Genomic DNA, 23,891 nt, shown 5'->3' with positions numbered 1-23,891 from the left:
AACCTGATATCTGCATGAAAGACAAAACTTGGTGTGCAGCCATCCAACAGGCGCTAGCTAATAAAATAAATATGCTCCAACATAAAATTCAGCAGAAGAAGCATTAAATTTACAATGCGCGCAAAAAACTACTTTGCCTCGCCTATCACCGTTTGCACATAATAATTCATTCCACTTCTCTAAAATGTCTATCCTGGATGTAGAAAAAATAATTCTGTCACTTAAGCCTTCTAACTGTAAAGGTGACATCTGTCCAGCATAAAGGATGCTGCCAGAGATCTATCTCCATTAATTACTAAATTAATTAATGCCTCCTTCGCATCAGGCACTATCCCAGCTAATCTTAAACAATCATGGGTGCTCCCTCTCCTCAAAAAACAGACTCTAGATCCCCTCATTCCGGCCAATTACCGTCCCATCACTACGGTTCCATTTCTACTTAAAATTCTAGACAAAGCTGCCTATATTGAAATTCAACAACATCTTGAACGGCTTAAACTTTAGGCAATAGACAATCTGGCTTCCGGCCACTACACGGAACGGAAACAGCCTTAATTGACTTAAAATCACAAATTGACGTGCTGAGAGACAAAGGTAGGACAATACTTCTGCTCTTGGTTCGATCTCTCAGCCGCATTCGATCTGGTTGATCATAGAGTCCTCTGTGGACATCTTGACTCAGCTGCCCACTTCTCCCAGGAAGCTGTCCGATGGATCGAATCCTTCCTGAGTGAGAGAACGATGAGAGTCTTCTACCCATCGGTAGAAGCTGACCTGACCCCTATTCAGTGCGGTGTCCTGCAGGGTTCCTGTGTCTCGCCAACACTCTATAATATTTTCACCAAACCCTTGTTTCATGATCTGGATCTTCTGGGTGTCACCCACACTAACTATACAGATGACACTCAGATTCTCCTCCCGCTTTCTGGGGATCATAGTAAGGACACAGAGTTGGTGAACAAGATATATCTTATCATCCAAGCATGGATGGCTACACATGGTCTATGCTTAAATGATGATAAGACTGAGCTGTTGATTCTGGGTTCACAGGCCAACATCAAAAAACTAGGTCAGGAGTTTACCTCATTTAATATTGATGGGAATACCATCAAAGTCTCTAAGGAGGTAAAAACTTTGGGTTTCTATCTGGATGCCACACTGTCTTTTGACAAACAACGAAAATCCCTTAATTCATCTACAGCTTATACTTGTAAATTGCTACGAGCAGGTAAACCTTTCCTCTCTGAGAATAGTTGTCTGATTCTGGCCAGAGCTTTAATACTCTCCACAATTGACTACTGTAACGCCCTTTACAGTGGGGCCAATATAACCACTATTCGGAAGCTCCAGATATTACAGAAAAAATGCCTTAAGAGCAGCCCTAGGCACTAACAAAAGAACTCATATTTCATCCCTCAGACGCCAACATAAATGGCTATCTACAAATAACAAAATTCAGCTTAAAACTCTGTCCTTGACACACAAAGCCCTTAACAATGCTGCCCCTAGCTACCTGGCAGACAAATTCCAAAGAAGAATCTCTACCAGGCTAACCAGAGTGGGAAACACCAATTGCCTGACTATACCCAGATTTAGACTTACCACCATCGGTGGTAATAGTTTCCCTGTAAAGGCAGCGAAACTATGGAACACCATTCCCCAAGACCTGCGAAGGGACGAACCCTTCCTACACTTTAAGAAAAATGTTATTAAATACATCATCCAGACCGACCCATAGTCTCCCACTTTGCCGGCCGCTTACCGACTATCCCTACACAACGGCATGCCACCGTGTATTATGAGTGGAATGGTCCATATTCCGATCACTATCCACTGCTGAAATTCACAGTCACTGTTTGCCTCTACTCTACTTGTTGAGTTTGCGAGCTCCACTTAGCGAACTACCTTTAAAGCTGTATACTTGTACATTATATATTATTGTAAATACATAGTCGCCTATTTTGTACCTTGAATTGTGATCTGTATTTCTGCAACGTCCTTATATGTATATACTGCTATATATTGTATTATTATGTAAGCCTCGCATTTGCTTATTGTTGTTGCGCCCTATTACCTCCGGGTCTGGTGCGCGTAATCAAGTGAATAAACAAACAAACAAACAAACAAACCTTTTAACATAATTGTACTATTACAGATGGGGTTTCAGAGCAGGGGTCTCAGTTATGGCCAAGGTTTGATGTTCACTCCATTGGCCTGGCCTGAAGAAGGAGGTTCTACCTATATGCGTAGCTTTACTGGACTGTCCTGCTGCATTTGATAGTTAGATAGAGCAAGACTATGGTATCAAATAAAGGAGTGGAGATAGTTGAGGGCTTATTAGAGTGCTTATTGTTTTTTTTTATATATAAAACCAACATTAGGGCAAGATTGAATTACAGTTTAAGTATATTATTTGAAATCAAGTTTAAAATAAATCATGCAAACAAATTAATGGCACTTAAAGTGCCACACAATGTTACAATGACAACATTACTATACAAGAAACTAACATACTAAGCCTGAAACATACAGAATGTAATTATATCTCTCCACCATTCAACCACATAGTACAATAAAATGTAAAGGGCAATAACTGCCAATAACAAAGTGGAGTATGCAATATTTCTTCATCAGGGCTAGAATATTATCACATAACCAGAGTTCAGGTGTTACCTCATAGCCACAAAGGAGTGTAGAGACTTAGTTATCGCACAGCCCCAGCTAAAGTATTATCTAAACATGGTAATGGACACTAATTAACTATTGCTTCCATTTTTTCATGCAGGGTGATAACCAATGCAGCAGTGTCCCATTGTATAACCCCCCATGTAAATATTCAAAAGAATGTTCAACTGTCCATTGGTTAAATCTGTGACAAACCGGGTGTATAAAAATACTCTGCTTTTTAAAAAGGTGTTTCTAGGCACGTAACACGTTCTGGAGACTCTATGCCAACATCACATAGTCAACAATACCTCTGACTCTTTAGGCTGTGGAACCAGTATCCTTTCCACAGCCATAAATCTAGCAACCTCGTTTTAAATTCCATCAAAAGCCTTCTGGCCCATGCAGATAGAGTGTTACCAAATGTTGTCATGGCCCATTGCCCTATATCGTTTTCCTGGGCTTTCTAAAAGGTGGGAAAAGGACTGAGATTATAACCAATCATAATTCACAATCCATACTTTTAGTTGCTTGTTTTCCAACACTCTTATAGCGAATTATAGTGCCATGCTCCTTTTCAGTCCGAAGTGGGACATTTAGTAATTGTGCATTGGCTCTAGATTTCGTCACCAATGCCGGACCATGTTGCCATTGGCAGCTGGATAAATATTGATACAAGAGCTCTTGGATGGAACCAGCACATGCTAAGGTTGGAGAGTTGAGTAATTATACAAGGGTTATCATTACTTTGGCCCTGAATGAAATAAGGCACAGCTCTAGATGTGTTCTTTGTATTCAGGAGGAGATGTGTAAACATAGTACTCATTCTCAAAATGTACTCTCAAGTTGATCGCTGTAAGTCCCATTCAAGGAGCCCAAAATATCAACCCCAATACTTGGTACCACCTTTACCTCATACACCTTCATGCACATTTCAAGCTGGACCTTTTCAATGAAAGCCCTAGGTGGCAGCACGTATTCAATTATTCCAAAAGTTCATCTTCAGTGCCAGTAGATAAGTATGGGATTTATAAAGCGTGAAACTATCTTGGAAGCAATGGAGTATCATAAAAAGGGGACACACGTAGGTTTGTGAGTTACAAGTAAGGTGCAGGTGTAGTAGAGGAACTGTGATTGGTAGCGAGAACAAGGGAGGGAGCAGCGTGTGACGGGGAGAAGTAGGGTTGAGTGGAGCGATCAGTGAGATGTTCTATGATGAGTGGGTTCTTCAGGAGCTTCCTGAGGTTTAGGAGGAGCCCAATCTTGTCTATTTTTCTATTCACTAATTACATTGACAATAATAGTACCTACCCATAACTATTATTTTGATTTTACTTTTGTTTATTACTAGGTCATTTAGTATACAATAAGCTTGGGATGCCGAAAATTGCCACTGTCTGCGCCAATAGGACCATATCATCGGCAATGGTGAGAAACTCATTTTGCATACGGACCAATTTGTGGGGAAATATTTCTTCATTCTATAAATAATCAGGCAGGTCCGACAAACACAAATTGAATAAGAGGAGGGCAGGTATAAAACCTTGCTTTTCCACCTGTTCCTTGCCTACCCTATGAGTACATATTCCTCTGCATCTTCTGATGTAAAATGCTTCCAAAAACTATGAATTTCACAAAACAAAAATGTGCTTGGTTACTTGTACCCCCACATAATATTCTATGACGCCGTTCAATATCACGCAAACATACGTCATAAAGGAACCTTTCCGAAAACCCAACCTAAAAAAAACGAACAAGGCACTCATGATCCACAAGATTTCCTAACTTGCCCAGAAGTATCTGAGCTGAGCCCTTGCCTCCAAGGGCTAGATGGGCTTTCATAAAACAGATTTTAAACTTGTCTTTAACACCCAAGTTCCAGAATCAGCAACCTTCCTTTTTTGGAATCTGGAGTTCCAGCCACAGAGACTGCACATCTTAAAACTGGCCACAAAAAAGAGGTCCACCAAAGAGGTCTTTCTTTAAGACAAACAGCAGCCATACCATCTAGAATAGCAGCTAGGGATGTCTTCACAGCCATAAACATTATTTTATTATATTGGTGTTACAAATCGTATACCGCTTCACAATTCACCAAGTTATTTGTTATTTCCCATGCCCACACACCTTACTTCTTGTTTCCTTGAAGGGCATACAGGATCCTTATGTGTGTCATCCAAGTTTCTTCCTGAAGTGGAGGATCTACAAGTTTAGACTTACATCCTTGAATTGCTTCAATAATTTCTCAACATCCTTTCAAGCCTTTTTTTCTGATGATTGGCAGACCTTTATCCACCTTTGAGTACTGAACTCTCCATCCTTGAACTTGGTATAATTGTATGTGATTTTTGCCTACTGTTTTTATTGCAATCCCACTTTCAGGGATCAATAATCGATTATATATTACTCCTTGAGATTCCTTTTGAAGTTTTCTTCTGTTCAATTGATTATGGGTCACACCACCCTTCTTGACCCAGGTTTTTTTCTTAATGTTATGCTTATTCTATTATTTATTTTGGATATTTATTGAGCATGGGCCTAGCTTCTAGATGCAGTGGAGTGCTGCACAACGATGGGTTAATGGGAATAGATGCAATGTGGCACAAGCTAAAAGAGGGATGAGTTACAAACAATTAAGCATCAGGAGCAATAACTAGGGCTGAGGTGGGCTGCAATGGCAAGTGGGATCACGGATGTCCACAGTGCATGTAGAGGGTGGTCTTTGAAGAGCGGGCCCTTCAGCTCATGTCTGTTTGCTTGATACAAAAGGTCCTTGGGGCCAAAAGTATTAATCAAATTAAATCACATCAAATCCTTTCTGAATTGCAGGTTTTTAGCTCGCAGCCTTAAAAGTATCTCACAATCCCCCATGTCCATCCTTCACCATGCCAAAGATCTCTAACTAAATAGACTGTGGAGCAGCTATGTATCAGCAAAATAGGAAATCCAGGATGGAACTCAATGTGTTTCCAAATCTAGTGAAGATGTTGGGAAAATAACCCTTGAACTAGCGATTCGTATGTTTGAACATACCTGGGTAAAGGTATTCTGCAAATAATCAAGCCCTTCTTTTTGGGGAACTGTGACTAAAAGCAGGACATGGAATCTGACAATCGGCCTCATCACGAGTTGGGCGGTAACGCTGGCGCTAATAGCGCCAGCGCTATCTGCCCTACCGCCAAACCCCCAGGTGCTACTAGCGCCGGATCACGGGTTTGGCGGTAATGGAAGTCCCCATTCCCCACTGAGACCATTTGGGAATGCCCCATTCCCCATTGGGCTCAATGGGGAATTTTCACGCTCATAGCGACGGCGGATTTCCTGCCGGCGGTATGAGCGCAAATTTTCAGCGGATTTCCCCCCAGCTCAGAGGTGGTGAGAAATCCTCCAAAGCCCTGATTTGGCGGACCCTTCAATCCGGCGGTAATAGCGCGACCGCCGGATTTAAGGGTTACAGCCAAACTCGTGATGAGGCCCAATGTCTCTAAATTCCTTAACACGAAAGCCAGCTGATTCTCGGGCACTAAAACCCCTCATTATTACGCGGATTCAGGATATCATGTTCACTACTGCACAAATATTTCTTGTGTTAAGTGTTACCAGTTAGAGGGATATTTATGTTTATGATAAAAAAATTCTTTCCACAGTACCAATAGGGAGAGGATTTTTATAAATTGCAAACATGAATGCTATGTCGGGACAGTAACTTAACACCTTCACAGAACAGAAAACCTGAAAAGATATTCCACCAGTAGGGCAAAGATAGGTATTCTGGGTTGCTGTGTTATTGAATGAAACACGGTTGTTCAATTTCATTTCATTAAGTGACCTGTCTTGTAACATAATGCAATGGAAGTCACTAAAAATTGTTTAATATCAATTTCTCCCTGGACTCAGAAATATTACAGGATACTACATGAAAGAAGCCTTTCTGATGGACATTAGAGACATGGTACTAATGTAGCTTGGGGAATTTTTAATAAACATTCCCCACTGTCCAGGTTCTCCCTGGCTGCTCAGATCTTATTCAGAGAATCTCTCTCTTTGCCCTTTCAGACTCTAGTTTTGGGACCCGGGCAGTCATCTTGGTCTTTCTGTCACTTCATTCATGTGATTTCCTTGGGAGAGACTCACAGACATCTTTTCTCATAGGTACTTCAACCACTTCACTTCATGAACATCTAGCTCTTTTACTCTCAACAGAGGGGTCAAATGAACATAATTAATAACATTAGCCATATTCAAATAAGCCTCTTCCTCTGAAAATAATCTACAAAACAACAGGATATGAGTCGCATTTCCTTCACATTCTGTGCTCATCCTCTCTGTTCTATAATAGAAACAGCGAGAGTCATATTCTGATCTCCAGTGGGTAGAAGATCTGCCCAAGGGTGAGGGTAAGACTGGATGCAATAGTGTTGGCAACCAAGAACTTTAAATCTTCAAGTGGAATAAAACAGGGGTGTGTCCTTGAACCCTCTATTTTTTAAATTTATACGAGGCATATCCCCCAAGTGCCCAAAGTTGGATAGTTTACAACGAAATTCCAGCTTGTCCATGCAGATGATCTCTAATTATTGAAAATGGCCAAAATGTAGTTGCAATGCCAATAAAAGAAGATCAATAAATATTTGATAGGGAATGAGTTGGAGATTAATTCAAGTAAGACCACAATTATATATTTTACACAAGAAAGGAAAGAGAGTGCTCGGAAATGGTCAATTACCACAAGGAAAATTGAGGTGGCGAGAGAATTTAAATACCTGGTGTGACCATTGGTGACTGGTCCTGAGTGGCTTTGAATTAACATGTGAGGGTTACAGTCTTCACTCAATGACATCCACCTATAAATTAAAAATAGAACCAGTCATTGTGTTCGTTGCAGAGTTGTGCGTAACCAAGGATCTTGCTTGGTAAGAGTGGAAGATCAGTTATGCACGGGGCGTTTTTGTTGTTTCCTAGGGGTATGCCGCCACACTCAGTGAGACAAGGACTGGGTATTTTTTTTTAATCTTTGGCACCTCTAGCCAAAATAAAGTTAACAAAGCAATACATACAAACAACATCTTAGGACATTTTTTGCTGAGTATGTTTATGTTATAATGCACATCTCTGATGAGCAATCAGTATGATGGTGCGCTCATTATATTGTCCATTTTTAATTAGATGACCAAGGCCAATTCAGCATCCAGAAGAGGGAGAGTAAGAGTAGCATTGTTAAAATTGACCGCTTAAATAATTTATAACATGTTAAGAAAAATAAGGCTTCAGATTATGTCTTGACTATTTGACTAGGAGTCTTACTGGAAGAGCTTAAGCCTCAGCAATTCCTGATAGGTTTCTCACATGGAATCAAACAATGTATGTTCATGAAATTTATATACAATTTATTACAAACGTGAAAGATCCTGGGGTCCATATTGAAGCTACCCTGAGAAGAGAGATTGTGTAAACTGTGCCAGAACTGGACCAAATAGCCAAGCGATAGTATGGCATGGCATGAAATAGATCTGCCGGTGGGTTTTAGCCTGAGGAATCACACAATAGGACAAAGACATTTTGGGGTTAGTGTATGAGAGGTGTGGAGAATTATTTATGTTTAGCAACAGTACAGGTCTGCAACATTATTCAAGAAAATATTTTAAAAGTAACTGTAGGTAGGAAGAACAAGGAAATGTGGAAAAAGGGCAACGATGAACCGGAAAATTTACTGGAAAAGCATGTTAAAGTTTTTGTCTTTTATTTCTAAAATTCTTTGAATAATACGTACAAATGTGTGTTGCTTAATTGTTGTATTCCTCAGAAGCTTTTAATTGTAAACCAGAATATGCTCGACATGGTTCCAACTTTCATTTCTGCAGAAAATCGAGCCTTTAATCCCAGCAAACAGCTTCATATCTGCTGTCTGAGCTTTGTTCCCCTTCTGGAAGCGCGTCCAAGGACCATGAGACCTACATGCGACTCATCAAAGGACTCTGCATATTCAGCCTCAACCTGACCCTAATTGAACTGCACTGGCTCCTGCTGCAGACACGGGTCACCTCCAAACCCTTCTGCATCATCTACAAGGTTGTTGCCTTCAGGTCCCCAAGCTACCCAGCTGAGAAGCTCAGCATCTCTCGAGGCGCTCGATTATTCAAAAGCAATGACATGTGCATACTTGAACTCCACCAGCCCGGCAGAAAAGAACAAGAAGACAGGCCTTCTCTGTTTATGCCCCAACATCAGACTCGCCCCCTCACTTATACATTGCAGGAAAAAGATCAAGTCCCTCTGCTTCAAGGAATGCCTCCTTCTTAATACCCAGATCCATACACCCTCCCCTACCCACCCAAACTGAGACAAGGCTATCTATTAGCCTCATGTTTCCTTCCCCAACATCTGTAATTTGTTGGTTCCTTGCTGCCATATTGCCCACATTATCCCTCCTGTGTTGTTAGCTCCCCACTCTCTTGCATTGATCCATTGTAATCTGCTTCACTTGAGGTCTTCTTCCCCCTATGTCTTGTAAAGCACTCAGTTGCTTTGTTTTCAATAAATACAATAACAGTAATAATAATAACAATAATAATAATAATAATAATAATAATAATAATAATAATAATAATAATAATACATAATCCTTGAGCCTGCCCTGTTAATTCCCAGCCAGCCATTTGCCTGTGGTGAAGCCCCTAGCAAAGGGCATGACTGTTTGGGCTGTGAACCTTAGATGCTGCTGTGTGATGAAAAGCACTCGGACCCTGTTGGGAGTATTTCGACTAGACTTTGACCCCATCCTGCCAAACCTCAGCTGGCTGTTCACCCATGACAAAGGTTGCAGCCCTTTGGGCTGTGAAGGTGTTGTAAAGGACCAGATCCAACGCTACCAAGGTGGGTGCACATACCAATTGCACAAATAATGTGGTGACATCACGAGTAACATGGTGTGTGACATCAGGGGGTGAGGATGCCATTGAACGCGGCACTGCTTGCATAAAATGACATAGAAGCAAGTGCAGCACGAGAGGTTCCCACGGTAGTACCCGAGGAGCGGTGGGTGCTTTGGGGTTAGTATGGGGTAGTTGTACAGAGCGGGCACATGGTGGGGGTGTAAGATGTTGTAGAGGGACATATGGTATATGGGGGTATTTTTTTGTTTAGAAATATATCAACATTAGAGAAGTCATTTTGGTTGTAGGCCCACGATAAGAAAGTATTTGCTTGCAGACAACTCATAGGAAAAGAGCTGAAGGACTTATCTCTGTCCACATTCACACTCTTCGCCAAGTCTAACCAACCCGGACATAGTTTAGTGCCTGGTTCCCTACCCTTGAGGGACATAAAGGGAGAGACTTTAGTAACAGTATGTGGAGTCGTGCAATAATTCCAAATCATCTCCCTCAATACTCTCTGCCAGTTTAAACCTGCTGCCATCGCTAACTGTAGACCCCCTTTTACAAATCTGTTCGCCCTCTCTACCAGACCATTGGCCCAGGGTTGGTAGAGAGCCATCCTAGAATGTTTTATGCCAAACTTTTTGAAGAAATCTACCATCCTATCAGAACAGAACTGCACGCCATTATCCGAAATTAGTTCTGTAGGGAAACCCTCTCTATAAAATACTTCCTCAAAAAATAAAATCATTTGAGAGGTGGTAGCTTCCCGAATCGCCTGCCATTCAATCCACTTTGAGTGGTAATGAACTAGGACAATCAAATATTTGAGATCTTCACCCAAATCCTGCAGAGGGCCCACCAAATCTACAGCGACTTTTTTCCAAGGTTCATCTGGAACATTTACAGGTGTTATGGGAGCTTCCCTAACACATTTATTCTTATCACTTTTCTCACATTCCCTGCAATTCCTCTCACACTTTTCTGCATCACTGTCAACTCCTGACCACCAAAAGGATTGTCTAAGGTATCTCTTCGTGCCTCCCATGCCTAAATATCCTTGATGTGCAATACCCACCAATTTAGACCTAATGTCTCTGGGAGGAACTACCCTGGTGCCCTTCCTGAGCTGGAAACCATCCTCTGACAGACTCAACTCATCCTTTATTCCATAATAGCAGTCAAATTTCTTCTCAATGAGATTTCTATTAGGCCATCCTGTTTTGGTCCACGTTTTGACTTGTTTTAACACAACATCTGCATCATTAGCAACTTTCCACTAATCCTTGCCTATGGCTTCATACTCAACTTCAGAAATGCTCAAACCATGCTCTAGAATCACCTCCCCAGTATCCTTGCTTCCCACAGGTAGCCTAGACAGACAATCCGCTACAACATTGTCCTTGCCCGGTATATACACAACTCTGAAATCATAGGCCAGCAGTTCAATCATCCATCTCGATATCCTGGGAGATCCCTTGGCCCAGTCCACGCTACCCAACAGCTGGACCAAAGGTTTGTGATCCGTCCTTACAGTAAAGGTTTGACCCCAGAGATAAAACTTAAAGTGTGCTACAGCCCACGAGACTGCCAAAGCCTCCCTTTCAATAACAGAATAATTTTCCTCTGCCCCCCTCAAGGGTCTTGACGCAAAGGCAATAATCTGTTCAACTTTTCCGGCATCATACTGGGAAAGTGCAGCACCAAGACCTAAGGTACTTGCATCTACAGCCAAAATTGTTCTCCTACCTGCAACAAACCCTCCCAAAGAGGGCACACTTACGATACACTCTTTGATCTTTTGGAAAGCCTCCTGGCACTCACTCGACCAAACATACTTTATGTGACAAGCAGAATGTAATTTTTGAACATTCAGCAGAAACAGTGTGATGAAATATTGCATGGCTGAAGGTTCTCGGGAGAACGCAGCCACAATGAAGTTATTCTACAAGATTCTTTCGAGGCTACTGTGTTGGCACCAGGATGCATGAGGAGAATTGGCAGAGAAATATAAATTAAATACTGTTAATTAAACTCCAGTCATGGTGTGGTATAGTTTTTTCAGACCACACTTGGCAGCAAGGCATGAGAAGGGAGCTGGGGGCCAGAGCATTGGGGTTGGGGCTTGGGAAGGGAAACCAGTCGGCGGATAGAGGTTTTGGTATCCTTAGGGTGCAACATTGCACAATGTCCTCACTGATGTCCATGAGACACACCATTGGTCAGACTCAGTGTGACTGTCTCGTCCCTTGCCATCTCAAGCCATTTTGTATATTTGACAGTCCCAACAAATGGCAAAACTAATGTTTTTGACTGTTCAGCACAATCACGTAATTGAGGGGAGGTGTGGGAAAGGTTGTGACATCACAAGGGGTGTTCATATACCTGTAGCCAAAAATGGCATCCAATTAGGATCATTCAACATATATTTGGATATAGGGGACTGACATAGTCCCACCAATCAGTGCCTGTGACCTGCCTTAAATATGTAACCAAAATGTATAATAATTTGACAAATTTAGAATGAAAGAATTAGCTGCAGTGTGCGGCAATGACAGCTCACTTCATTTGGTTCAGTTCCACTGGGTTGTCTGAACCATGCTTCCCAGCTGTTTGGGTCCAATAAATGTTTACTTCTTGCTTGGTGTACGCTCCCTTTTGGGATTCGTTTTTCTTCCTTTGGATTACTTTTGTCGGAGGGCCCCCAGGTACATTGGCCAGATGCAGCTCTGTGCAGGAGCACATTAGGAAACAGTTGAAGCATTCCTCCTAAACCCTGAGCCAGCACTGTCAAGACGTAGCCTGCCAATTGCCTGCAGTGAAACCAGTGGCAAAGGGTACGACTTTTTGGGGTTTTCAGGGAGGCAGGTAAGAGACCAGGCCTGCCATTGAGCACAGGATTAAAGACTGTTGGATGTTTGGAGGCATCCAGCAGTCCCCACAGCTACTGATTCTATTATCCCAGTGGGGTTAAAAGCCTTAGTGAAAAGCAGCTCATTTCAGGAGAATAAGCTGGTCCTTTGATTCACTGGCTGTCACTATCATGCACCTTTCAAGTTTTGCAAGCTTTTGCAATTTTTAATATACTGTTTTAATTCTTAAATTTGCGAACCACAATGATTTTTGTTTGGTAATTGTTTATAACTCACTGACTTTGCACAGACCATTTTGATTTATATAGAAACACAGTAAATCGGAAATGGGAATGGACTGCTTATCGACTCTATTATTGGTCTGCACGGTCTTTCTTAGGGGTGTATTGCAGTTTACAAATCAGGCCCAAAAATGCTCAGATTATTATCCTAATGAGTGCTCGAATTGGTGGCTAAGGGAGCTGGTTTTTATGTTCAATGGTGTTTTTATAACATCTTTTTATATTTTATATTATCTCCAAGGACTCTTGAGTATGCAGTTCTAATTAGCTAATTAACTGTTTAAAGAAGATGGGGAAACAGAAAGCTGTTTTTGAAACTTTCAACCAAGCATGCAATGAAAAAGTCTCCTCAAATAACTGTCCTGATAACTGATGCTAATTCACTGATAAATGAAGCTGAATTGCTATTATACGACTTAGAAAAAGACCAATAGAAATGAGTGCAGCATTCCGAGGGAGGTATTGAAAGTGAGTTGCTGGGTCTTATTCTGGTGATCATTTTCAACTTAAAAAATACTGTTATCATTTCAAACCCTTGAGTCCCCCGACTATACGTACCAATTCAGCAGAGGATCATGAGGACAGAAAAGGCAAACCACTTAGGTTTACCTCTCTGCCTTTGCTTGAAGTTCCCTGGAAATTCAGATCAGTTGAGTGGAATAAAATATATAGTACTTGTGCTGGCTTCCTTCCACAATATCTCTCACCCCTCACCCACATGTGCCATTTATTTTTCTGATAGAACCATTGACAATCCCACCCAGCATATTGTGCAGGATATGTAACCAGTAACTGACATTCCTTTTGCTATACATACAACATGAACAAACAGGAAATGTGATTTAAAAAACTGGTCAAAATCCAATTCACCTGATTATAATTACAAATACCCAGAATGTATAACATCCCAAATAGATACTCCGCATTACTTGGAAACGCAGGGGGGAATGTTGAAATCCATGACCTCACTGATTGTAAAAGACCTACCACTATAGCCACAACATTGAACGATTTTGTGAAGATGGATACCCCTTCTCCAACTGGAAGAGAAACATTTGTTACCCAGCCTTTCCCAAGCAAAGAGATTGGGGGTCTGTCTCACAAAGACAAAACGATGTGTTCATACTGATTAGGATGCATGGCCCTTAGAGAAAATGTACATTCTTTATGTATGGAGATGAAACAGACAAAAGGGGATATATTCACTATCCAATCTATGTTAATGTCTTCATCTCAGAACAACTTAAATATATTGAATAAATCAGCGTTAACTCCAGGGAAACTCAACCCTGGCATCATTACTTTGATAGACTCATCTGTTTCTGAAGGGGGGGGAATCATTTATGCACAAAAACACTGGCAAGAATGACAGTGGCACATATAGTCTCCAATGAAACAAGTGCCATCTAGTTATGGGCTATACCTCGCCTTTCAGCAACACCAGTTATGCACCCCAAAGTGTTGCGCGCCATATCAGAATGTGAGACGAACGAAAGGCCTAGTCATCTATGTACAACTAAAATAACATTTGATTATTTTAATGACTCTCTTGTAATATCAATGAGAAAACGTGCACCATCATATGGGATCAAAAACCTGGTGACAGCAACAAGACCCGATAACATCATGTAAATATGTCTGAAATTCCACAACTAGCTAGTGGGACAAGAGTTTTGGAACTGGATCTGTCATGCAAGGGGCGGTGTGAATATATAATTTGTGACAACACAATGAGAGCTGAACGATTGAATGAATAAGATCATGCTGGGTTGGACGTGTTCTAGCTTACTCTTCTGAACAAAGTCTTAATATAAGGTTTACTCGATATTGAGTTTTGAACCCTTATGCCATGAAGTACAAACTTTGAACTTAGAGTGGTTAGTCCAAAAAGGAAGCATATAGCAAGGACAATTTTCCCATTGAACACAATAAGGACACCCGAAGGGAAGATGATGATCTCAAATGAAGATCATCAACCAACTGTTACCACATATCTCATAATTCTGGATTGACCATCTAACCCACCTCATCTGTTTCCAAATACTCTATGCATAACTGTATGGCAAGTTGTCTATGCAACGGTCCTGAGGAAATAAAAATAACATGGAACATAGCAGGTCTATTTTGTAAACTATGTGACGTTGACTGACAAGATTTTGTTGTAACAATGAAATTATATATCTCCAAGAGACTTGTACATATGGGATTGTTTACAAATAATGATACAAAAATAAAGAGAGAGGTAGACCAAGTCTTGGATTATTCATATGGATTTGACCTAATATCGGAGAAACTTGCGTGTTACTAAATATTGGGAATGATAATCTTCAGGTTCTCTATTGGAAAGTGAACAAAACACAAGGGCTTTTATTCTTAATATATTTTTAAGATATATCAAAGAGACATTGATTAAACTGAGTTTAATTAATGCATTTTATGTTTTTTTTATTTTCTCTTAGGTGCTTTAATTTCTAATTTTAAAAATAGAAATGTCTTGATTATTAGTGTACTGTAGATGAGTTGTGAAACACTCTGTCAACTAGTATAAAAAAGCAGTATCAAATTGAATAAACTTCATCTCACAAACTATGCACAATTCTGCAGTTTCACTCTCTTACAATCGAAAGAACATCAGCTGGAATGACTTGGTTCCCAAAAATGTATCACCAGCTCTATATTAGGAACTTACGTCATTACTAAATTTGTTCTTAGCAGATAAAAATTCAAGCCCATTATCTAAACATGTATGTAGTAACTTGTCATCTATTATTGAACTTTTTGTTTTAAACAAAATCATGTAAAATGTTGGTAGTAATAACAATGTTATAAATGGTTGGGGCAATAGGCATTGCGGACAATGTAAAATATCATTGGTAGATATGATAAAAATATCTGAAGGCAAGTACATCGAGGGTGTGTGACGAGCAAAGAATTAATAAAAGGTCATGATAAAAGCAATAGCTGCAACTACCAATAGAGCCGACATGTGGGACAGTGTGAAAATAGATGCGGTTATTAAAGCCGAAAAATTGTGTTTTGAAGTTTTTATCCTCGCTTCCTCACAGTATCCTAATGATCCATTACGGTTCAAACTGGGCCTAGAAGATATAATGCACGAAATAAAAATGAAACATTATTACACTAGTTACGGATCTGGAAGAATCCTGCATTAGTGACTCACTGTAGAGCACTAGAAGATGTTCTTTCTATTTTGGTGATGGTGATTTACTATGGTTTAAGTATATCTGACAAATGGCACAGAATGTAATCGCCTAATGTACCACTACCTCGAGAAAAAATTCTTATTGCGCTATGAGCTTTACTTGTGTTTAATTGAGCCTTTCCAAAAAAGGTATTTTTTAAAACTTTATGTTTGAGGATTCTACCGTTAGCTAGATTTATATCCAAGTGAATCAAAAACAGGGATGAAATGTGTTGGTTTTGCAAAACCTACCAGACGATGTGCAACACACTATACTTTTTTGTCCTGCATGTACAATCCTAGAGAGAACTCTGCTATTACCCTTAATCAGGAAACATTATATGTAGGGTTGATGATGAAATGCAGCTTTGTTATCACAGTAATAATGCTTTCATTTTTGATGTCTCTGAATGAATGCTAAGAAGATGTAGAGTTTGTGCAAAACATTTATGATTTTAAAATATAATATTTCAATAATTTTAACCATGACATTTTTATATCTGTGATTTATATGTGTGTGTGTGTGTGTGTGTGTGTATGTGTGTGTGTGTGTGTGTGTGTGTGTGTGTGTGTGTTTATTTTTAATACATTCTGATTATGTGTTTTTGTGCTCTTAAATGTTTTGTAGTTTTAAGGGACTTTGTCCCCGAAATAAACTTATATATAATGATGATAAACATAAAACAAAGAAAATCTCTAATAATTTGCAGGTGACTTGTTTATGTGCATCACACAGGTTGACTGCTAGTGGGGTCTTAAAGGGCACATTAAATGAAATAAAAGTGGTACCTGGATATGCGAAAATACAAACTGGTTCCTCATGCATGCAAAGAAAACACTCTATCATTAATGTACACTCCCCATCTACTCTATATGGTTTATAAGAATGATTCAAGTTCAATGTATTCCCCTGTTGAGCGACACAGAACCCAGAGCTTTACAAGCAGAAATTGTCATATTAGCTTTTCCAAGGAAAGCAACGGAAGCTAAAGAAGGACTTCAGTATTGTCTAACCTTCAAGTGGAGGGTCAGGCAATGCTGTAGTCTTACTTTTGTTTTCACTACTTTGTCCCATAGGTTATGCTATACAATGTTATTGGGTATTGATCCTTCTTGCATTTCCACATCATCTTGGCCCCTGGGGTCCTGTGACAGAAATGGAGTGGTGGGGAGTTTGGTGGGATAGTGGAATGAGCATGAGGTTGCCCTTAATCATTTCATAAAGTGGGGCGACAAGACAGGTCAGAGAAATCATGCTCTGATGTGGGATAGAATCTAAGAGTTAATTTTTTATTTTAAATGTTTTGTTTGACTTGTCAAACTTTTCATTTTTCCCTTTTTTGAGTCTTCATACAAAAATGTTTTAAAACTGTGTTTCAATTCGGCTTTTCTTTTGCAATTCTTTATCGATCTCAATCCAGAAGTTGATCACTGTGATGATCAGCCACTGATGGTTTCCTTGGAGCAATGTTGCCCATCTCTCCTCTGCTGTCATTTGTTGCTCTGAGATTTAAAAAAAATCTCTAAATAGATCTCGTTTATTTTTTAGTTCCGGGCACACCATGATTAGATGGAATAAAGATTCTTTCCCCACTGGATCTTTACAGTATCGACAGACAGGAGAAATATTTTTGGCTCATTCTGTTAAAGCCAAGTATTCGCGTGTGGGTAAGATGTTCAGCCGAAAGCGCAAGAATAAATCACAAATTTTCACACTTGGGAATTGGACGAGATAAGAAGGCAACTGATTGAGTGCTCTTGCTTCCATGTAGCTGGTTAAATGGCGTTTATAAGTTGTTTGTTCTTCGATCGTTCTTATCCAATCATTCTTCTGAATTTTTTGTTTTGCATATTGAGGTCTATTTCTTAACATTTCCTCTGTGATTTCTTCTTCTTGCATTTTTTGCTTAATTTCACTTTTCCACTTTATTAGAGCTGCAACTTGGAATGCTTGTTTTTTTTCTTTAAGAATTTCCAATGATGGTATATTTTCCTCTGAAATGATTTTTCTGTGGAGGTCCATTTGTTTCCATAGCACTATGGACTGAATAGATTGCAAGGCAAGTTCATATCTGATTCTGGCTATCGGAAATGATTTTGGCAAGGCAAGGGTTTTTCTCCAGAAAATAGCTTCGTATTTGGACCATTTCAATAGATGTTGGTTTATCAGGGATTCACTCGCATATGTCAAGATTGGTATGACCTTTTGTTTATATAGTAGAGTTGTAGCTTTTGCAGAGTAAGTGCCATATTTGCGATGAAAAATCTGAGTTAATAAATGTGAAATGGTGAGTGTTGCACTTTTATGATATCAGGTGACTGGGTTGCTCATTTTCGTCATGCTTTAAGAGACTTCCTTCCAGGCTGCATGCATGTAAGCCTTTAGTGGTTTTCATGGGCTAGTCAGTTCTCAGGTGAAGAAGGTGAAAGAGTAGGATGTGATAGGGAAGGAAGTAGGAGATAGAGCAAAGACATATGGGTGCCAGTAGGGGGATAACTTTGATAATTAGTTGTTAGTCTGTAAATAAAGTCTAAGACATTGCCAAAAGTCACAAACAGACCAGGGCATGCATCACATAATGTCACAACCATTGCATAGTTGAATGCCATAGCACGGCAATTACCTACCGCTTACACATTCTGGGCTAATATATGTGTACTCATGTGTACGTTCTATAATATTAGTGTATACACTGGGTTAGGTCTCCTGATGTGGTGTGGCACACTGGTTTAAGTAGTAATAGTTTCGGGGACATCCTGAACAGGGCTCTGGAATTTGGCATGTATGTGGAATTTGGCAAGCATGTTGGCTTTCCCCTAGGTTTTAGAATATATGCTGGGCTTAACCACAGGCACTAACGGTTACGTCCATGCATGAAATGTATATCCTAAGATTGCCCCTCGGGTCTTGGTGTATGCACAATCATGACCCCTGATGTTACTTAGTACAATAGGTAAAGCCCCTAGAAAATGACGTCCATATGTACTAGGCTAGTGCCTTAATGTTGCATTATACCCTAATCTCTGGCTAATGATGAACGTGCTTGCCCTGTTCCCAGGCATTGTTGTATGTAAGGGGTTGACCTCTGGAGGGTGGTCACATTTTCAGGGAAGTCATTGGATAGCGAGGAGGGTCCTCAGATGGGGTAGATAGTGGATAACCCCCAGAGCTTGTCATTTAGGGTGGCTTGTTGCCCTGATGATGTTGTGTATACAGAGTGTTAATTACATGCATATGTGAAGACTATCCTCCCTGCAGCTTCAATCTCAGCCTTCGTGGCCCCCTATCCCATGTTATGTGCCCCCATCTGAGCCTCCAATGCCAGCGATGCTTTTAGATAGATCTCTGCCATACTCTCTCCCTAGATCCCATGGCAGGGCATTCTATGCTTGCCTGGAGAGCAGTCGCTGCCTCACCAATCTATTAGTGCAATCAAATGAACAATTGACACAGCTTGCAATGGGCGCACATGGGTGTGCAAGATCTGTCCTGTGCACGGTAGGAAAAGGAGCGCAACCCTGCAAAGAACACCCCAAGAACCATTAATGCGCATGAGCTTCTTCACGTCTCGTCTCAGTTGGCTGCGGAACAAAGAGAGCGTGAAGGCGGTCTACATCACAGGTGGAAATGTTTGGTAGATAACTGCTTTGCCTTCCCATTCATGCTCTACTGGCATACATCGCGACTGGCAACTGGCAAAGTAGCCAGCACTAGCTTGCACCTCAAAGGCGTGAGTGGCGGTGGCATCCAAATTAACCCGGCTGGCAGACCGGCTCAAACGAGTGCGAAAACAAAAGCCAGAGCACATCCTTGTCAGACCTAGAAATGGAAGATCTGGCAATGCGTAGTTCTGCTTACGCTTTCCCTAACAGTATCAAATCAGTCCTTTCTCGACTTCAGTTGAGAATTATTAGTTATTGCCAGAACTGATAGTTACCTTCCAGTGTGCAACCCTGGCTCTCGCTGGATTAAACCTTTGGGGAGAAGTAACATCTACACTGAAACCCTAGGGTTGAGAGGGCATTCTGGCACCTCATGCGTGACGGTGGAGAGACAGGTGGAAATAACTTCCAAAACATGGCTGACAAGGAAGTCCGAGAGCTCAAAGCTGCAGCATTTTCAGTGGGTCAATCAGGCCACTTCCGGCGTCATGGAGCAGCTGCTTGACACCAGCGTGCTTCTAGTATGTACCTGCAAGTTCTCTGGTAGAGAGCTAAAGGTCTGTCTAGGCAGACCTATAAGGGTTTGCAATTCGATATAGTATGCACTTGCAGTGCAAAATTGTTGCTTTATTCAATTAACACAAAATCCGTTTCCAAAGAGGCATATTGAAAAGTACCGACCTTTGCACAATTACGAGCCTAATCTGACACTTAATAAATTAGTATGCTGCTTGCTGGCCTCGAACCCGTTCCAGACTTTGAACGTGGAGCGCTGTCTGAGATCAATGAATCCTGTGCTATTGGGTTCATGGCTCGTGGTGGTCACTGCATCCAGGCTAACAGATATGCTGCAACCCGTTCCACTGTAGTACGTGCGTGGGCAATTACTGCAGAGAGGGTACCCAGCTGGGACGTTCCTCTTTAAAAATATCAGAAGAGAATAGGCTACAAAAAGCAATAATACAACAAAAAAATGTATCAATAAGCTAAACTTACAATACGCAGGGGCAAAACCTTTTTGGAAAAGCTGTAACCGCTATCATCCGCCATACAATACAGCAACTGCCTATTTTTGGCAACGGAATCAAGGATTTTTTTTTGTTTAGAAAAAAGTAAAGCTGTACTTTTGTACTTCGCTGGTTCTAGACGCCAACGGCCACACAAAGCTGGCCGGCGTCGCGACAGAAGAAAGCCACGTTCAGCAGTATCTATGCAAGTTTGTGCATTTGAAAACGGACACCGTTTCTTGCTAATTCCTGTCTCCGGGAGCCCTCGGAAGAATGCGGGCTTCCCGAGGCTACGCCGAAACAAAAGAAACTTAACATCTGCTCATAAAGCACAAGCATTCAGGGGCGTAATTTTAGGGGGGGCAGAGGTGTCCCCCCACCCCCTCCCCAACTTTCATGGCACACCATTTTGTCCCCATTCATTTGGCCGGGGCACCTTTTTTCAGATGTCATGTCCCCCCTACCGCCCCCCCCCACATTTTCAGCAACTTTACTCCACTCCATACAATATCAGCGCGTGGGGGCTACTCACCACTGCCAGCTCCTTTTCTGTTTTAGGGGTGCTGTCTCCCGGAAATTTAATGATTGGTGACGGTGCAGCTATTGTATCCTGAAAAACGAGTACATTGACCAAAAGGAGTCGAAGAAGGAAGCCGGCGGCGTGCAGGACGGTAGAAGTCCTCATTTTTGTTTGCCAATTTTGTTCTTCTCGTGTTCTGCGGGTCCTCTCCTGTATGGGTGACAGAGATCCAGCTGCACGGTGCCCCCCCGGAGTCCAAGAGGGCCACCCTCGCTCGCTGCAGCGCCGGGCTCTTCTGCTTGCGCCAGCAATCCCTTTGTATGTTTTAAACCAGCTGCGCAGTCTCCAGCTACCACAAGAGGAAGTCTGGAAACCGGTGGAAACACGAGAAAGGGCAGCGGCCAGATGTGGCCCGGAGTTCTGTTTAAGGTCTGCCTGAAGAGAGATTTAACTCTCTGATGGTCATGACTTTGTGTTAATGGCAAAGATCGCCCTTACCGCGCGGACTGCACACATCTGTTGCTTGGGCCTGTCCCTCAGGGCCACTCCGTCCCATTGCACGTGCTGTGTTCACAACATCTACCTCTCACTTCAAGGAAAGAGTGTACTGTTTTTCACGCAGCATATACCATATAGAGCATTAGACTGTAAAGGCTCAGCTGGCTTTGAATGAGATTGTTACAAATAAAAACCGGCAGGCCTAAGTTTGTGGGTGGAAGATGTGCGCATAAAGTCATTTCTTTTGAAAAGTCGCGTGAAACAGGCATGAAAACCTGCAGGCGTGTTGCTAGGTCTGGAAAAGACCCGGTGCTACGCTGATGTCAGAGCTGTCAGGACTGGGGGCTAGCTAGCCCTTTGGTTGTAGCTCCTGAGATTCTATCCGAGGCTACAACCAAAAGACCAGGGGCTGTAGCCCCCTTAGCCCCCCACAGCAACGCCTCTGAAAACATGTGTGTTTTGCGATACATGGCTAAGTAGATAGACATTATTGACAGATAGTGAAAATGTCCATGTAGCGTCCACTTTCCTAGCCCTTAGTCTCCAGGTCTGGTTTTGCTTTCACAGTGTACACAATTTCTCTCGGTTTAAAAAACATCCTTAGAATCATAAACATATCCCCTGGCACTCTTATGACGGAGTCACGTGCTCCTACAGCACTCCTGTGCTATTGTCACCTTGCATTCAATAACACTATTCTTTGCAAAGAGCCTGATTTAACGCTCATTTTATGCGAGAAGACATGTATGCCCCCGACAAACACATGGAACCACCATGAGTATTAAAGCCATAAGAATTGTTGCGCCCCTTTTGTCATTTTTAAAATTGGCAAATGACTGACGCTGTATGAGGCTGCTCAGGTATCCCCTAAACAGTTAGCCGCGAAGAACAGCTAGCCTCGAAGAACAGCTAGCCGCGAAGAACAGCTAGCCTCGAAGAACAGCTAGCCGCGAAGAACAGCTAGCCTCGAAGAACAGCTAGCCGCGAAGAACAGCTAGCCGCAAAGAATCGCGGTGTGCCTACTGGTGTGCTGCTTATAGAGTCGTTTTTATTAACACTTGCATTGTGTTAGTTGCCCTTGAGAGCAGTGTGCCTTTTATTATTATTATTATTATTATTGTATTTATTGAGCACGGACACAGCTTTGAGAATCAACTGAGTGCTTTACAGAGGTATGCAACAATACAGACACAGAACGGAGCGCTTTAGAGAGGTATACAACCATACGGATGTGCAGCGGGGATTAGGATACAGAGGGGCACAGGGTAGGAGTACAGCTGTACATGGTGGCAGGGAGGAGAGGGGCGGACAGTGTATAGCGAGTCATGTGGCATAGGGGGCGTGATGATGGCCTAGGTGTCGAGAGGCAGAAACTCCTTGAAGAGGTGGGTCTTGAGTTCTTTTCGGAGTTGTAGGAGCGTGGGGGCGAGTCTGATGCCAATGGGGAGGAGGTTCCATAGCCTTGGGTCATAGGGAGAGAAGGCTCGTTTTCTGGTCCTTTCCTTTTTGCAGGAGCGGATTCAACTCTCCACGTGTCCTGGCTTCTAGTGGTGCGCTGTCTACCGGAGCAACCTTCTGTGGTGTCATCCAGTTATTTTGCAAATTACCAAGCTTCCTAATGTTCCCTGGGAACTTAATTCTGTCCTGGCTAAACGATTAGGTCCCACATTTTACCCAATGCACAGAGCAGATTTGAAGCCACAACCTTAGCTGAAGTGATCAGTGACATTCAGGTGTTATGCACTGACAACATTTCCGCTATCAATCACTAGCATAAGGGAGCTGTAAGAACCCACACTTTTCTTCCCGAAGGAGTTTGTCATGTTCATGTGAACTATACCTTCCTTATTTTGTTTCTGCACTAATCCTCCCCCTAAATTGGAGCGATCTTTGAACGCCTTGGGTGTGAAAAGTGCTTTGTGACTATCTTGGCACAATTTAAGGACATGAAGAAATGTATGCAATTGTTTGCCAACTGTGGTGCAATTGGCATTGTGTCCCTTAACAGCAGGATGAATTGACGCATGCATCCCTTCACGTCTGATTCCCCAAGATCATAAGCACTGTAACAATTGTGTTACTATTATTACCCACTGGTGCTCAATTTTTACGTCCGCCTCAGGAGGCAGAAGGGCTGATTTAGCCCAAGTTGCATATGACATCCATGCCTGTTCCCAAGACAGGCAGGTTTTGCTGACCTACCCACCCAGCTCCCATAATGGAGAAGTAAATGGTGCTTACTTGTAATCTTGGTCCTCAATTTTGGATAGGTGGATCAAATTCGTAAATCACCCATGTTCTGTGTACA

At 41.7% G+C, this 23,891-nt stretch overlaps 1 protein-coding gene across 1 annotated transcript in view; it reads right to left on the bottom strand.

Moving 5' to 3' along the window:
- The window catches only part of MMP2 (matrix metallopeptidase 2), a 388,440-nt gene extending 366,952 nt beyond the window's left edge, over positions 1 to 21,488 (bottom strand). The window contains exon 1 of the mRNA XM_069639633.1: positions 21,098 to 21,488. Within this exon, the coding sequence (XP_069495734.1) occupies positions 21,098 to 21,250 (153 nt within the window). The 5' untranslated portion in view covers positions 21,251 to 21,488. The remainder of the gene's footprint in view (positions 1 to 21,097) is intronic.
- Positions 21,489 to 23,891: the final 2,403 nt, after the last annotated feature.

The sequence above is a fragment of the Ambystoma mexicanum genome, chromosome 1q (assembly GCF_040938575.1).
Source record: "Ambystoma mexicanum isolate Mex_15411 chromosome 1q, UKY_AmexF1_1, whole genome shotgun sequence".
Taxonomy (NCBI): Eukaryota; Metazoa; Chordata; class Amphibia; order Caudata; family Ambystomatidae; genus Ambystoma; species Ambystoma mexicanum.
The sequence above is the reverse complement of the archived record's forward strand: the minus strand, read 5'-3'. Positions and strand labels throughout refer to the sequence as shown.